Here is an 18162-nt window from a genome sequence, read left to right on the forward strand (position 1 = left end):
TAAGCACTGACCTAGGATGATGAAAAATTAGTTCGTGATATTTCCTAGTTTTATTAAAATACATACAATACATTAGATTTATATACAAAGGCGATTTCACTGTTTATTGGTGTTGGTGGCGCTGATGGTCTTCCTTGGGTGGTGCTTCTGGTATTCTGGTATTATTGTTTCTGAAGAGAAACTACTTTCATTGCTACATTTTCATTGTATCAATCATCCCAATGGTACATGTATATCTCATTATATTTTCATTTCATTATATCATGTTATTCCAATATATGGAAAAATATATTTTACCATGTAAAATATATTTTTGTATACATGTATATTGATGTATGTGTATTTTTTGTATACTGTTCTTAATGGACGTAATAACTATATATGCAAATAAAAATGTTGAAATGAAATGGGGTTTAACGTCCTACAGTTCTGCTCCTATACTAGGCTACTGAAGACGGGCATACGCCATACAGTGTGCTTTTAGGGAAATTTTGCCCCGGCAGCGGCACTATCGCCTACTCTTATATCGAATTCCAACTGCCAAGGGATCTTATACGTGCATTCCAATGTATACACGGGACCTCAGTTTTTTATCTCATCCAAAAGACTAGACAGCTGTCCTTGTCAGGCCCTCCGTCCTGCATGCATCACTGACAAGGGGGAACCACGCCGGAAAATCTGGATGAACTTTCTCGGCCAATGCTGGGATCGAACAACTGATTTTCAGGCTAGCGAGCCAGCGTCTTACCCACTTAGCCACGTGATCCCCTGACCACATCGAAATGAAATGAAATGGGGTTTAACGTCCTACTGTTCTGCTCCTATACTGGGCTAATGAAGACGGACATACGCCATACATACATCGAAATGAAATGGGGTTTGACGTCCTGTACTGTTCTGCTCCTAACCTGGGTTAATGAAGACGGGCATACGCCATACAGTGTTCTATGAGGGAAATTTTGCCCGGGCAGTGGCACTACGGCCTACTCTTATATCGAATTCCAACTGCCAAGGGGATATTTTACGTGCACGCCAATGTGTAAACACACGACATCGGTTTTTTCGTACCATCCGTCCTGCATCACAAACAAGGGGAAACCACGCCGGAAAATCGGGATGAACTTTCTCGGCCAATACAAGGATCGAACACCCGACCTAGCTCCAGACTTGCGAGCCAGCGTCTTACCCACTTTGCCACGTGAGATCCCCGTGACCACATCCCTTTACAAACATGCAACTGAGCTTTTCAGCACCACTACGTTTTTAAAAAGCTGACGTTACTATCATAAACAATTTTTTTTTTTCTTAAAAATAAACAAACGCTACAAAAGACATAATAATGTTGTTTTGATGGTCGTAAAAAGGAACTGGTCGGTAGCAACAACTAAATGGATTTACCTCCCTTCTCAAGCAAATCACGTGTATTTACATGACGTCACGCACCTAAGACGCCATTTGCACCGAAGACAAGGGAAACCGCTGAGGCTGTTATGGTCGAATTGTTGGTCGTTCGAGTCGATTTTTAGAAAACGTAAGTATTCATATTCGAAGAATTCACTATTAGAATTCGAAATACTTTGAAATTAAATTTCGTGCCTGTTCACGGAGTCTTTGTTCACGTGACGATGTCGGAGTTGCGTCTGTGTCCTGATCCCCTGGCCCGTTCTTGAACAGAAATGGCGACACGCCGACTGTTTTCTTCTGCTGTTGTTAGGCCTACTGGTGGCACACAATGCATATTAGTCACTGTTCGCCTCAAATCCATTCCAGTTGTCCCCATGTTATTGTCAGGTTAGAAAGTGCGCCTAGGTTACATTGCTGTAGACCGGTAAAATATTGTTTTTCATTTTGTTTAATTTGTCATTTGACCCTTCCTAGACAAATTTTCGTACGGTGTGTTGGAATGGTTTTTTTTTATCATTGCAATGGGTGTATCGTGGAAAAGGAAACCAAATGACACCAAAATGGTCATGGAATCAAAAAGTTAAAGCAATTTTAATCTCTGAAATGTCGACATAATTTTTCCTGTTGCATTAAGAAAGACTTTGCAATTTCATATTTTTAAGTTATTATATATTTTGAAAATTTATTAAAATAAAGCCTTTAAATAGATGGTATCTATAAACAGTCCTACCTTGTTAAAAAATAATCCTATTAATCCTATAATTCACTATTGCCAGTTGAGAAATTGGCAAAAATATCATTTTCAACTTTAAATTCAAACGTTTGAAGATAGCTATTCCATGGGGGGAATAGAAAAACAAGGGAGGTAATTGTGTTATTATTTCCGGGGTCAAGTGGGAGAATAATACCTATGATTGTATAATAGTGACTTGACAACCTATTGGGCAAAAGACATAGAAATAATTATGTTTTGACTTTCTTAGAAAATATGAAATTATCGCTTTAAAGTTTATACTATAATTATTATTTGTGGTTCGTATTTTGGTCATGTGACCTTAAATGGTGATGGTGAACTTCACTCGTAATGTGCCTGTCCAAAATCCAGTACCATCAGTCAAAAAGAATGACATAAGAAAAAGGAAAATAAAAGTCGACCAGAATGTAGAATTAGAATACACACCATTTATTTTCATTTTTTTTTTCTGAGTAACATATTTCCTCAAAACTTCAACAATATAAAGAATAATGTTTTGTTACCCATATTTTGGTCATGTGACCTTGATTGCAATCGAATGGTGATGGTGAACTTTATACCTGTCCAAAATCCAGTACCATCAGTCAAATAGAATAACGGAACCTTAAGACATAAGAAAAAAGTAAAATAAAAGTCATCTAGAACGTAGAATAGAGGACACTGCATTTATTTTCAAATAACGGTGTTCAAAAACTATTTTCTGAACATCAGATTTCCTCAAAATGTCAACAATATAAAGATTAATGGTTATTTTAATGTTCATTATATTTTTAGAAAGAATTCAGGTCCTTTCAGTTAATCCTATATTTCCTATAATCCTATATTCAACAAGTCGCGTGACCTGAAACCCCTATTGATATTTAGATATTTATTCACGTGACAAGCTTATCAACTCTCTGTGGCATTGGATGCCTGAGATATTGAATGGATGAATAACTTTAACTTTAAAACATTAAAATGAAAAATTGAGACTTAGTTTATTATCATAGCAAGTGTACTGGACATTCAAGCCTATTTACACTATTTCCTTTCAAAACCTCCCTCAGATTGAAATGGTTTGACCGAAATGTTCAGTGTATAGTAATTTTTAGTATACATGTACATATTCATTTTTTGTCCCCCGCCTATCGAAGACAGCAGGGGACTATTAAAATGGGTTCATCCGTCTGTCTATCTGTCCGTCACACTTTTTGGGACACAATATAACTCTCTTTCTAATTGAGCTAGAATGTTCAAACTTGGTGTAGGTGTTTATTAGGTCAATAACTTGATGGAGTTCGAAGATGAGCATTTTCCTCTTAGGGTAAGCGGAGATAAGCAATTTGATTGGTTGATGCTTTGGGGCGTGATAAGTTTAGTTCTAATTAAATGAGAGTGATGAAACTTGGTATATAGTTTCATTACATCAATACCTTGACTAAGTTCGATAATGAGCATTTTCTGCTCGGGGTAAGCAGAGCGATAAGCAATTTGATTGGCCAAGATTTTGCAACAAAATAACTCTCCTTCTAATTGAGCTAGAATGTTCAAACTTGGTGTAGGTGTTTATTGGGTCAATGCCTTGATGGAGTTCGAAGATGAGCATTTTCTGCTTAGGGTAAGCAGAGATAAGCAATTTGATTGGTTGATGCTTTTGGACACGATAACTTTAGTTCTAATTAAGTGAGACTGAGCCGGACACTTGATGTATAGCTTTATTACATCAATACCTTGACTAAGTTCGATAATGGACATTTTCTGCTGAGGGTAAGCAGAGCAATAAGCAATTTGATTGTCGAGACTTTGGAACACAATAACTCTCCTTCTAATTGATGCTTTAGGGGCGCCATAACTTTGGTTATAATGAAGTGAGAGTGATGAAACTCTGAATATAGATTCATTATATCATTACCTTGACTAAGTTCGATTGTGCGAAAGTAGCGATAAGCAATATGATTGGTTGGAACATAAAAACTCTGCTTTTAATTAAGGTAGAATGTTTAAACCTGATGTAGATGTTCATTGGGTGATTTCAATGATTAATATTTCAAGCTAAAGCTAAGCAGAGCTAATCAATTTCAATGGTCGATGCTTTTGAACAAGATAATCTTGATTCTATCTGATAGAGAGTGATGAAACTTAGTGTGTAGTTTGATTGCTGGAAACTTTTGAAAAATAAATGTTCGATTAATTAATGTGTCATCTATTTATTTTGGGATTTCGGCGGGGGACATCAGCCTCACTGTTGGCTTGTTATATTATCTAATTTTGAACTGACTCAACATATTAATTATGGAATAGTTAAATTATATGAAAAATTAAATAATATGGTGACCAAGAGTCAAAAACAGGAATTCAGCCACTTTATGTGCATGAGAATTCAGATTAACTACAAATCTGTTTCATGTGATCAAAGGGAAATAACTACAATTTCTTAACTATTTTTCTGGCCATAAGCAACAAAGATATGTCGAGCGGTGATGGTTTTGTCTTTCAAATGAAGTGGATTGGTATTGAATGCTATTATTTTATTGCCAAATCAATAAAATAAAAACAAATTCTAGATGTATACATAAACTCGCATATAATTCGTCATTCACATACAAATTATGAATGTTTTCAAAACATTTGTAAGTAAAAATAATTTACTGATATTGATCAGCAGATGGTCAGCGAATGACAGCGATTATCGATACTTGATGAAACCAGCATCCATTTCAAGCCCTAATTGTTAGCTTATACCAGTACCTTTTGGCACATTATTAATCTAAATAACACACCAGATCAACCCAACTGAACACTTTTTTATTATGACCTACATGTAAAACAGTTAAGTTATAGGACCTAAATTGTTGCTCCTTTATTTAATAATAGTACTGTAGTGGTGTACTGAAAAAATATTCTTTTTTCTTTTATCACTTTAGATATTTTGAAAATGTCATTTCCACCTCGTCCTCCTATGGGAATGCCACAGATGATGCCAGGAGCTTATTATACTCCTATGGGTAAGTATCCCAGTTTGATTTCAGTACTGATATCTAATTACAGATTTTAATAAATAATTTCATGTAAGGAGTAAGATTAGTAATCCACATATTTGAGATCTGTTTAAACTGGACATGGATTGATCTATGCTTTTGGCAAGTTAATTTTAGTACCAGCAGCAACAAGTTCCTTCATTCCAAATGTACTAGTAAGCTGATGCAATGGGCTGTAATACTAGAAAATATAGAAATTAGATACTTGGTTGATTTTTCAATAAGCAAGGTTTCTTGTATTGGCCTCTAGAGCTATATTGATTATGTTTTTTACCTTGAGTAGGCCCAAACAAATATATCTTTTGTTCTAATTGCCAGGCATGGTTCCAATGGGGATGAGAATGATGGCTCCACCCCAGGTAAGTACATTTGATATTTTGATCAAAGTCAACTGTAAGAAAAAATGAATAAATAAAACAATGTGTCAAAATAAGGACACTATTATTTTTTTGTAAAAAGGAAACATTTTTACAGCAGATTGTAATTGTCATGCTAAATTTACAATGAACTGTTCCATTTTTACTAGAACGAACCACACAATTTTTTTACATAATTTTGTAAAAACATTAAGCTAATTTTGACGTTATTATTAGTTATGTCCTTAGCTAATTAGTTATCTTTAATCTTGATACATGTATTTTGCAGATGATAAGACCAGTTGTCAATTCACAGAAACAAGGAAAGAAATTAGTACCCCAAGAAATCCCAAAGGTAACTTGATTTCCATAATTGTAATACAACATCTAATGCATAAACGCCATTTTTTTTGTTCAGTAATCACTAAAATTAGTACATTTAGTCCTCTATAAGATTGCTGTTGCAGATTATTATTGTTGTTGCTATTGGTGTTCAGACATCTGATATTTAATTTGATAATAAGGAAATAATTTAAGAACTTTATCAAATGTGAATAGCTTATCAACTTACACTAAGAGAGCCGGGAGTTGTCTCCTGTTATTTAAAAGAATGTCTAATTTAGATGTTGTTTATAGATTTAGTATACTAGACTATGATTCTTTAGGTTTGGTATATGATGTGGATGCATTATGTATGTTTAATTTTCAGAATGAAAAAGATGACAAACCACCAGTTACTACTGTATTTGTTGGTAATATCAGTGATAAAGCTCCTGATGTTATGATCAAACAAATGTTACAGGTATGTATCTCTATTCACATCAGGGGGGTTGGATGGCCGAATGGTTAGCCATTGAGTCAACTGGTGTGGTTTCGATTCCCCGGTTGTACGTGACAAGGATTACGGTTGCCTGTCCAACCTTGTGGGTTTTCTCTGGGTCATCCGGGTTTCCTCCTACTGCTAAAGACCCCTATGCGCAAATGGATTATTGAAACAAAATTAAACTATATGTTAGTTTCGAAATGACCTATTTTGTGTCAAGTGGACTTTACCCCCCCCCCCCCTCTCTCTCTCTAGAAAAAATTGTGATTGAGTGTGGGTGTTTCATTCATTGAGTTAACCTCATCCATGAATTCATTCTGGGATGACTCGGATACTTGATTTCATCTTTTATTTACCAACAGTAACACTGCTTAAATTTATATAAATTTGAACTTAAATTCACTAGGAAAAACGTCTATCTATCACACCCTTAACATGCTGTATCAATATTTGTATTTCAGAGATGTGGTAATGTTTTAAGTTGGAAAAGAGTACAAGGAGCTTCTGGCAAATTACAAGGTTAGGATTTAATTCTCCATAGTGTAAATTGACATTAAATGGAGATTAGAATTATACAATTTGTTTCTGATTGAATAAGTTGTGAATATTTGATATGTGATACATTAGAATAACGGGGGGGGGGGGGGGGGATGGGCAGTTTGGTCTAAGGCGTGCGTGTTAGATAATAAGGTAGCATGGGTTTTTTTTTATTATCTGTCCAGCCTTGTGAGTTTCCTCCGGGCTCCTCCCACTGCTATAGATGCATACAAATTACTGAAATAAAAATTGAATCATATGTTAGTCCCAAAATGACCTAGTTTTTGTTTAGTGGACATTAACCCCCATTTCTCTCCCCCTGATACATGAGAAATGGAGTGATCAGACTGATGTTAAAAAGGTAAATCGATTAATTTCAGCTTTTGGATTTTGTGAATATGAAGATCCAGAAGCAACATTGAGATGTATAAGACTGTTAAATGAATGGTATATACCTGATAAAAAACTTGTGGTAAGTTTATTTTTATTCCAATTACTGTAAAAAAAAGAAAGTGATGTATTAATGTCACTTTCAGGTAAGTAGATGTCTCGAGTTTTAGGCACCTTTATTTCTGGAATAGCCTTTAATATCGGGTATTTGCACACTTTAAGAAGCTTGGAGAATTTTTAATAGGGGTGGGTGGTGGTGAAAAGGAGCATTCCTCAATTTTGATTTATCTAAATATTTATTATCTTTTGTCAATTAAAGGTTAAAGTAGATGCAAAAACAAAAACTCTGCTCGATGACTATCGATCTAAAAAAAAGGCAGCAGAAACAACAGCTGAAGAAAAGAAAGAAAAAGAGAAGAAAGAAGAAGAGAACGGAGATAAAGAAAATGGAGAAATAAGAGATGATGAATCAAGTGCTGATGAATTAGATGAATTTACTAAACGTGAAGATAGAGTAGCTACAGCTGGATTAGAAGCTATTATGATGGAATATGCTGATGAGATGAATAAAGCCATGGCATCTCGTAAGCTCTTTAATTTTCTTTTTTATAGTAAACGTTCTGTAGGTCTGTAATGAAAATTTCGCTTTTCTAAATGGAATTAGTTTAGAGTGTCTTTATATCCTGAAGAAAAGTTGTGTTGAAACTCAATTTAAAAAAACTTTGCAAGGTTGAGGTTTATCTTGTTATAATTTTGTTTATATTATTTACAGAGGAACAAGAGAAAAAACCTGCTAAAATACAGATGATAAAAGAAGGAAAAGATGTAAAAGATGTTGTAAGTATAATTCTGATACTAATGAAATGATTTTGAACTAATGACTAGCATGGACTAAGAAGAATCTTTGGGGGAAATGTAACTAGTTGTTAATTAAGATGGGATGAGAATCCAATGTCCTGTGTACAAATTGGTAGTGTGCATGTAAAAAAGTTCTTGGCACTTGGAATTTAAAAAAGACACCAAACAAAACGCCAGTTTCTGAGCAAAATTCTTCCTGTTGCATTGCACAAGTCGGCATAGAAGAAAAAATATATCATAGTTCGTACCCAAATTACCTGGTGTTGACAAGATTTTAAACCCTGTCCCATTTAAATGTGGAATGTATAACCAGAGAATATCTTTCCAGGCAGCGCTGTTTTTCCATATTCTGACATGAACCAACCAGTAGAAATGTGTATGCTTAGAAGTTGTTTTGTTAAGGCATTAACTTCTCGACAATTGCTTTTGTCAACTATGAATTTTTTTAAAAATTTCTCTTTCAACAGGGCAAAATCAATTATAATTTTAGTAACTAATACCTGTTTGTTTTTAGGGTCTTGATGGTTTGGAAGTAGAAGAAGAAACCAAATTCATTATCAACCGAGAAATTCGATCATTCCGTGATTTACATAAGGTGACTAAATATTTCTTTTCTTGGCTATATCTTAATGATACATTTAGCATTAGAGTGGATGGAACACTGTCAACCCTTTTAAATTATTTAACACAAATTTTTTTCTTTTGAAATTGCTAGATTTCATGATATTCTATTTTGTTAAAACAGTGTTTCCATCCCCTCTTTGTTTAACGGTATCATTAAGGCTTTCTAATATTTAATATCTTGGTAAATAATATCTTTTCAGGGGTAGATTTTATACACTACCCACAAGCATTTCACTAAGTTAATACTTAGCTGAATTTCTGAAAAGTTAAAAAAACTAAATGGCTTTATTTATTTCAGAAAGTATTTGTGCTTTGTATGTATAGATTCTCCCAAGCCCATCAGTCTCATTGAAAATAAATTTTTCCCGCGCTGCCAATGAGATTATAGAGATAGAGAGACTGTTTGGACCTTTTATTTCTTTGTTTGTATTGACGTGAAATTAATAGGTTATATTTCATTACCCCAAATACTACTAGATTCTGCTCAAATGCATCAAGCCGACTGAAATGAAATTTGTGAAATGCTGTTAAATTAAAATTAAAGGATATCGGTGGTGAGTCTTTAAAAATGTATTGTATATATGCTGTGTTGACATTTGTCTAATGATGTAGGGTGTTTATATACATAACCTATGTAAGTATTCTTACCTGTGTATTAGAAATGGCCTTGTTGTAAATGTCCGTTTTGGGGGAATAATTGCATAGTCATTAGTATTAGGTTTATTTTTGAGAACCCGGTAGGGAGGTACACAGGGGGCATTAAGAAATATGTAGGGACGTGTAGGATAGCGTGTAGATATATAACGTTATTTTCATGTTGGAATATAATATGAGTTAGTTCATTGGTAAAGCAGACAAATATGCATGCAGGTTAGTGAACCTATATTAATATTAAGAAACGGATAGTCCATGAGGTATGCTGCTTTTGTTTGCCAAGGTGAGTGAGTGTACACATTACTTTAACAGTTTCAGCATATTGTAATATTATGTAATGATCCTTTTTTTACAGCAGAGCGCATTACAATGATACATTCATTGTAATTACACAATTATCATTTGACACTACATCAAAGGGTTAGAGTAGAATTAGTGGAAATTTCTATTATTGAAATTCCAATACATCAGTAAAATTTCAAATGCTAGAAGGGAAAAGTATATCTAAATTAAAATCAGTTCATTTCTATTTCTGTACAAAAATCTGTTGGTTTTTTTTTATAAAGTATATTTCATGGATGTCGTAAAAAGTTTTAGAAAAATGCAAAAGGGGATAAAATATCTAAATCCATATCGATTTCATATTCATTTCTGTCCAAACATCTTAAAAAAATTTTAAAAGACTATTTCATGGATCACATGCATCATGTAAAAGCGTAAATAATACAGATATTTCGTTTTGGATGGGTTTTGGTGTGGGGGGAATCATAAAATTTGTACTTTTATGTTACTAGCAGCCTATATAGACGGGACAAGTTCTTGATTGATTTAATATTTGGTCCAAGTCTGAGGAGACCGAAAGAAGACATAGAATTGCAAACTGAGGATAAATCGAGCAGAGAAGTACAAAAGAAACATCTTGTAACCCAAACATGCCTTTTACATGTAAACAGGTTACTCATTACATGAACATAGAATATATATTATAGAACACACTGGTACAATTATTGTATCAACTCCAACTCCATTAATAGCAGAGAAAGATAGGTCAGATATTAAAAATTATTAATAACCCAAGTTCTGTTCAAGAATTATCATTTGTTTTGAAAACCAAATCTGTTTTTTTTTTCTCCTGAGCGTTTTTCATGTAAAAAAAAGAAAAGTCATAAAATCGTTTACTCTCCCTCAAACAAACCCTGCAGTGTACAATCGCATATTGTACAAGTCTTTAAGACTTCAAATAGTTGGAAGTTATAATTAGAATTTGTTTGACAAGATTGTAAAAATATGACATATTTATCTCTGTTACTACCTATCATTGTTCAGCAATGACAAACATTATAATCTTAAATGTGCATCTTCATTTGATACAAGATTCTTGTACAAACAAAAAAAACAGCTTATTTTCTCCTCTCCCTTTCTCCACACTGTGTTCTTTTATATGGACTCTTTGAAGATGCACATATATATTTTTTCCCCAGTTATGCTGTTAAAGTAGATTTCTTAATTGACACATTCGAGCTATCTTTTCATTTAAGGACGAAGAGGTTGATGAAGAAAAGGAAAAGCGTGAGGCTGAACGACGGAATGAGGAGATGCGGCGACGTAGAGACCGGGAACGAGAAAAATTGCGGGAGAGGGAACGAGAAAAGGAAAAGAGCAGAAGGGAAGAAAGAGTTGAAAAGCGAAGAGGAGATGATCGTCGTTCTAGAGAAAGAGAAAGAACACGTAGTCGTACAAGATCACCTGGTAGAAACCGATCACCACCTAGGAATCGTAATTACAACAGACGCGATAGAAGAGAAAGAGAGGTAGAACGTGAAAGAGAAAGAACACACACACCAGACAGATCTAGGTATGTTTATTTACATTAATCATAAAAACAAGGCAGAAAATAAGCAATTTTTCAAAAAGTTATTAATCATCAATTTGTTGAGTTCCTTCACAAGACAGGAGATGTGACTTGCCACTCTAACCCTTAGCATCTATGTCAGCAGCAAATATATGAGTTCATGTCAATTCAAAATTACCATTCAAAGGACATTATATCAATGGCACTGCTATAATAGTTGTTAAAACCAGTAGGTTTGATCATCAGTACATATAAGAATACAAGAGAATTTACCCTTGCATATTAAGTTTCAAGTAGATGAAATGCATGCATATTTTACTTTTATTTTGTATGTAGAAGGAAAGAACAAGAACTGGAAGATGAAGAAGAAGCCAAAGAAAGACGTAAATTGGAAAAGAAATTACGTGAAAAAGAAGCAGCATATAAAGAGGTAAGTGGATAAACTAGGAGAATATTGTACCAGTACCTAGTTTTATAAGGAAACTGTCATACAAATGGACGAGACATTTTACTCTAAATGTATACACATTAAACGTTAGAATTGAAGGATGAGTCAGCTTTGTGCTCTCAGGGTTCTCATCATTCACATTGTCCATGTAACCACTTCCTTATTTAATGTAATTAAGTGAATTGAATGTAACTTGAGGAGAAAAAAAGTATCTGTCTTCCGTTTTCTTTCGAAGAACTTAAATTCATAGACCACTGTCCTAATATTTAATTAATGTAACGAAGTGAATGTAATTTAAAGGAGAAAAAGTATCTGTCTTCTGTTTTCCTCCCAAAAAATTAAATTCATAGAATATTTAAACATTTTACACTTACAGAGGTTAACAAACTGGGAAGCTAGAGAAAGAAAGAAATCGAGAGAAAATGAAAAGGAAAAAGAAAGAGATGAAGAAAGAAAAATGGAAGAAGCAAGAGAGGGAAGGAGATTAAAAGAATTTTTAGAAGATTATGATGATCTCAGGGATGATCCCAAATTTTTCAAGTTAGTAAATTTTGAAATTGGAATTGAATAATACAGTTCTGTTCTCCTTCACATAATACAAAAACAGTCAACTCATTTCTCCATGGGTAGAAAAATATTTACATTAAAAGTTGATATCCTATATCTGTAGGAATCGAATGAAATTTACCATGAACATAATGGCATATCTTTGTAGTTTAGCAAGAATTTGTCATATATCCTATATTATTCTTTGTAAAATTAGAATTTAAATCAAGTTTAAGCATACCCTGTGTCTTACTGTTATGCATTAACAGGTCTAAAGATGTTTATGCAGTATGTTATGGGGGATATAATTTCAAGTTCTTCCCATCCCAATGACTTATATGCTTTTCCTTGCCAAGCCTTCCATTCTGCACGAATGACAAGTGAAAATCAGGCTTGAAGAACTTGGTACCTCTTGATTAGTGTGTCCTCACCATACTCGTCAAGCTACTGTGGCATCCCTCCTAGTGTTAAGTTTGATTATTGAGTGATTAGTAATCATGTATTCTTGTTATGTTTTAGGGGCAGTGCTTTAGCTCGAAGAATGAAAGAGAGGGAGAAAGAGAAAGAAGCTGATGCAAGAGATAGACAGAGAGAAAAAGAAGAATTTGAGGAAATAAAAAGGCGTTTAATGAGTGAAGGGCATCCTGATCCTGAAGCTGAATTAGCAAGGGTAAATATAATCTTCTCTTTGAGAATTTACCATATAAATAGAACCACAAATCTAATTTAGTTCAGTCGCAGATTGTCACATTCATTTTTCAGACAATATCTAGTTTTTCACAGATTATTCCATGCTAAAACTTACTCAAATTAGACCTGAATTTAACCAGATTAAAAAGAGGCCCTTCAAATGATTTAGTGAAGATAGTGGGTTGCAATTGTCTGCAGAGGATGTCAGATGTTAACAAATTTTCACATTGGTGTGCATGTAAATTATTCCTTGGCAGTTGGAATTCAATATAAGTTTTGGGGTTGATATTCTGTAGTGCCACTGTCCGGGCAAATTTTCCTCATAGCACACTGTATGGCTTAGGTCAGTCTTCATTAGGCCAGTCGGAGCAGAACAGTAAAACATTAAACCCCATTTCAGTTCAGTTCAGTTCTTTGTTAATACTGAACAGAATTGAACCATTTTGGGGCTGATATTCTGTTTAGAGATTCAACTTTCACATTAGTTTAAGTTGTAAGGGATTCAAAATCGCTCAAATGATAATCTGCAGCTTTAAGTCTAAAAAGTAAATATGCAGAACTTTTTAGCAAATATCGCGACAGAGAAATAACTTTGGTTGAACTAGGTTAATAATGATTTGACTTCTAAATGGTGGTACCATGTAATATTCAGGAAAAAAAATGTATACATCATAATATATAAAGAACATTTCCTTGTAGTTTAGGACAAAAGTGTTTCAACATTGTTCCATATTATTTAATTTTATTTTGTTTAGATTGAGAGAGAAAGAGAAGAACATTTAAAACCTAGATTACAAATCCAAGAAGTTATTATATCACCTGAACATCCGGTTACTGTAGAAAAAATAGACTCATCTGATTCCTCAGATAAACCTGTTAATAATAATAATAAGATGCAAAGTACATTAAAACCTATAGATTCAGCACCTATGGTATCTAATACAGTTAGTCCATTAACAGATGACGATGATGATGACGACGATGATAATACCATGTTTAGTTTAAATAATGAGGATGTATCAGAAGATAGTCAACAACCTGTCTATGGTCCAAATCCAAAGGCTGAGTCATCTAAATTAAGTTTTAGTTCTATTAAATTAGGTAAGTTTTGGAAAGATTTTCATACCTGTTGGTCCAAAGTTCAACTTTAGTAAGAATATTCCCAAGATAGTATTTTTTACAGGTAAAAGCAATATTGTTGCTAGCCTTATCGACAGGCGTTAAAACAAATCTCTCTTGAAGAGTAGCAAGGCATTCAACTGCAGATGTATTGTTGTTTAGAACCGGTACCCTTAGATTTATGCCCTCTTGGGAATCTATTATTAAAAGTCTACTTCAACTTTGCTGATGTCATATTCTAGCCTTGTTTTCCTTTGTCTGTTGGTGCAGAACAGGGAAAAGTTGTTTTTTTTAAACGGGGGAGCCACGGTGGCTAAGTGAGTAAGACAAAAAGAAACAAGGTCCCATTTACACATTGGCATCCATGTAAAAGATCGCTTGGCAGTTGCAGTTTGATGTAAGAGAAGACTAGCACTGCTGTCCGGGCAAAATTTCCCTCATAGCACACTGTCCTCATTAATCCAGTCGGAGCAGAACAGTAGAGCATTAAACCTGATTTAATTTCTTTACGGAACACCTGATGACACTTCTCAATAGTTATGTAGCTTAATTACTATTATAGTGTTGCATTAGATATAAGATGATGTTAATGTTTTCAGGTACAAACAGTAATAGTCCAGCAGAAGCTCCAGCACCAACCACTAAAAGAAAGAAATTAACAGTAGGAGATGTATTTAATCAAGATGATGACAGTTCTGAATCCAAAAAACGTAAATTAATACCTCTTGATTATGATGAAGAAAAGAAACCCAATTCAGCAGAAGAGAAGAGAAATAAAATCAAGATATTAATAGACAGTATACCAACAGCTAAAGAGGAATTATTTGCTTTCACATTAGATTGGTCAATCGTTGATCAGGTAAGCAGGGTTGGTTTTTTTTTCAATGATTATTTCTTAAACTTGGTGGAGCTGAGTGACTGTGTTGTCAGAGGTGATGCACTAGTGATGATGAATTGTCATCTATGCAAGTTAATAGTTAGATCCAAGATAATGTAGAAATGCTTGTCTAACCTAGTGGGTGAACTTTGCTTATCATCTATGCAAGTCAAGAGTTAATCTGACGATTGTATTTCACAAAATGTAGGAATGGTTGCCTGACCTTGTGGGTGAACTTCTTAGTTTCCCTTTCTCTTCCAAGGGATTGAGTGGATTTAAAACCCCATTTCACTGAAAGCTCCTGAAGGATATTACAAATGTCTGTTCTCATTTAGTTTACTATAAATGTAATACACTCAACAGAGATGAATTGTATTTACTGTATGTTTTTTTCTAGGCATTAATGGATAAGCGAATAAAGCCATGGATAAATAAAAAGATTGTAGAATATATAGGAGAAGAAGAAGCAACATTAACTGAATTTATTTGTCAGAAAGTTATAGCTCGTAGTACACCAGCTAGTATACAAAATGATGTCGCTATGGTTAGTAATATTTGTAGTCGGTTAAAACTGGATCAAATAAAAGGACAGGTCACCACTGAGAAGTCTAGGGAACTTCAAGTAAATTTTCAAAATGTAATCTCTGTAGATGAGATTTATAGCCCCTGTATGTTGGTTTAGATACAAACTGGAACCTCTTGCGTAAGATAAAGATTATGGGAACCTTGTCCAAAGTTAACATAATTTCTGACAAAACTTTTATGAACTGTGGATTTGTAAAAGTAGCAATCGTTTTTGTGTAAAAAGAGTCATCTTCCTGCCAGTTAGGTCACACAAAAAAAACAAAACAATTTTACTCAAGCTCAAAGACCATAAAAGACATAAAATTATAGAAATCTAGTATTTTGTGCTATATAGTTTGACTATATGATAATGCATAGAATTGATATTTATGTGATTATTATGTTTTTTTATTTGTTCAGGTGCTAGATGAAGAAGCTGAAGTATTTGTTGTTAAGATGTGGAGGTTATTAGTGTATGAAACAGAAGCTAAAAAACTTGGTCTAGTCAAATAACAGGACAATATTCAACTAGATAAAACATTCAACTGAGTAATTTTGGATATATATTATGTGTGTGTGTGAAGAACTTGATGAGGGCAATGTAAATAAGTGCTTTGTAAATAGATATTTTCCAAATTGTACAATTTGTAAAAACAAAAAATAATTTGTATATAGTAGCTGTATGAAGTGAAAGATTAATTGTGGACCAATTTGAGAAAAGGTAGATTTAATCTACCAGTTGAAGAATAAAGACCAGTAATAATGAACTATGAATTATTGATGAGGAATACAGAGTTAATATTTTAGGTGTGAAATAATGACAAATGAGTCCTTTTGACTTAAGGAAATAACTTTTCAAATATAATTCAGTTTTTAGGAAGTGAAATGTATATAAAGATCATGTGATTCATCATTTATCTGTCTCGGGGAATTTATTAATTTGAGTGAAGTTCTGGGGACTGTAATGTATTTCTACTCAAAATAAGAATTACTTAAATTCTTAACTCATTGTGTGTTTAAACTGCAGTGACTTCATCACTTATTGTTTTGGCTGTTCTGGCATATTGTCAGAATGATACATGTAATATTAATACCATTCTATTTGCTTACTTTATCTTGATGTTACTTTATGTTGCTGATCAACATTTCAGTGATTTTGAATTCCTTGCAAACTACAAGATTGTGAAAGTTAAGTAGCTAAGTCTCTTAACGCAATATCATCCAAAGTCTTTGACATTGAAAACACAAATTATTTGTCAATTTAAATCAACATTGATGTTATGGTCTTACCGAAAGAGATGGGCTTCTGATGTCCAATATTTAAGACAAAACAAACATTTTACCATTGGTACACGAATCGTGTACCATAATGCCTTTCCACGACATTTGTAACAAAAGAACGAGGCTAGGCATATTCCATAAATCATGTCAAATGGTGAAGCCATATTCTTATCTGGAGAGCATGCACAATAAATACCATTAGTGTAGACTGGAATAACCAGACCCTAGAGATTGTCATTCGATTGAGACTTCTGGCATATTTTGCCGAACATAACTGATTAGAAATTAGAGTAAAAATGAAACGATTGAATGTAAATCAGGTTATGTACATTCACATTACATTATTATATGCGTTGTGAACCATATGTGTCAATTTCTTGGTCCCAAATAATAGCGATTTAGCTCCTTTAAATCTCTTGAACAATAAGTGGTTCAATTCCGTTTCATGTTCACAAAGATGTGATGGATTTAAAATATCTCAGCATGCTCTGCAGTGCCACTTATAAATTCTGGGTAAAATATTTTAAATCTTATCGAATCAAAACCAGATTATCTATTGTTGATATTTTGGTTTTGTTGTCTTAAATTAAAATTTTTAATAAATTTGCTTTTTATGGTCCTTTTGTATTATAACTTAAGATGATTCTGACTGGATAATGGCTTTTGGGAGTTTTCATATAATCATTGGAAAAACATTTGTATTATTGGTTGATGTTAATTTATTTTTTATACAAATTCAACTTCGTGATTGTTAATTGTGCTTCATGTGGTTTATAAAAAAAAATATACCATATTTAAGCTTGTTTTAATGAATTGTGTTCTAGGGTGTAGGACTAGGAGTACATAATACTCTATTGGCTTTATATACATGTATAACATTGTTCAAAGATTCAGACAAGGAGAGTCCATTGAAATTCATGTATCTACCAGTATGAAATTTATAACAAGAGTTGTTGACTGTTAATATTATTTTTGAGTGATTATCACTATTGATACTGTACTAAAAATAGTAATCTTTCTGAAGAATGTAAATGTGGAGAGATTTAAAGAAATCAATTGTTAAACCAGCAGTACCTTATTTCAATGATATTGCATTTCAACTGATGAAGTGTTCAATTACCTTTTATAATATTATTCATGTGTTCCTCTAATAAAAACATCTTTCAAATTACCATCTTCATCTATCAATAAAATATATTCAGTGTACCAACTTGTTTTCATTATGCCCACATTGAAATGTGGTATATTGTTGCCCCTGACTGACCACTCTACAGACTTTTCTCATCCAACCTTTTTCAAATTTGTTGTTTACATTAGTGAGAGAAAGCATCCTACTGGATTTCATCCATATCTTCCAGAGTTATTGCC

At 33.5% G+C, this 18162-nt stretch overlaps 1 protein-coding gene across 3 annotated transcripts; it reads left to right on the forward strand.

Moving 5' to 3' along the window:
- The first annotated feature begins 1424 nt into the window (after positions 1–1424).
- Positions 1425–17966, forward strand: LOC126821605 (RNA-binding protein 25). Of its 3 annotated transcripts, XM_056101487.1 has the most exons (18): positions 1425–1531; positions 5062–5142; positions 5494–5534; positions 5821–5886; positions 6241–6333; positions 6816–6873; positions 7272–7363; positions 7601–7865; positions 8054–8118; positions 8654–8734; positions 10956–11272; positions 11606–11699; positions 12094–12257; positions 12783–12933; positions 13709–14054; positions 14672–14931; positions 15347–15493; positions 15934–17966. In XM_056101487.1, the coding sequence occupies exons 2-18, from the start codon at positions 5073–5075 to the stop codon at positions 16024–16026; spliced, it is 2403 nt and encodes an 800-aa protein (XP_055957462.1). In that variant the 5' UTR covers positions 1425–1531; positions 5062–5072; the 3' UTR covers positions 16027–17966. The 3 variants fall into 3 exon arrangements, with proteins under 3 accessions (XP_055957462.1, XP_050406024.1, XP_050406009.1); XM_050550067.2 differs by lacking the exons at positions 11606–11699; positions 12094–12257; positions 12783–12933; ... (2 more) ...; positions 15347–15493; positions 15934–17966 and adding an exon at positions 9241–9317 and having other exon boundaries at positions 10956–11094; XM_050550052.2 differs by lacking the exons at positions 1425–1531; positions 5062–5142; positions 5494–5534; ... (5 more) ...; positions 8054–8118; positions 8654–8734 and adding an exon at positions 9236–9317.
- Positions 17967–18162: the final 196 nt, after the last annotated feature.

Source organism: Patella vulgata, chromosome 5 (assembly GCF_932274485.2).
Source record: "Patella vulgata chromosome 5, xgPatVulg1.2, whole genome shotgun sequence".
In the NCBI taxonomy this organism is placed as follows: domain Eukaryota; kingdom Metazoa; phylum Mollusca; class Gastropoda; family Patellidae; genus Patella; species Patella vulgata.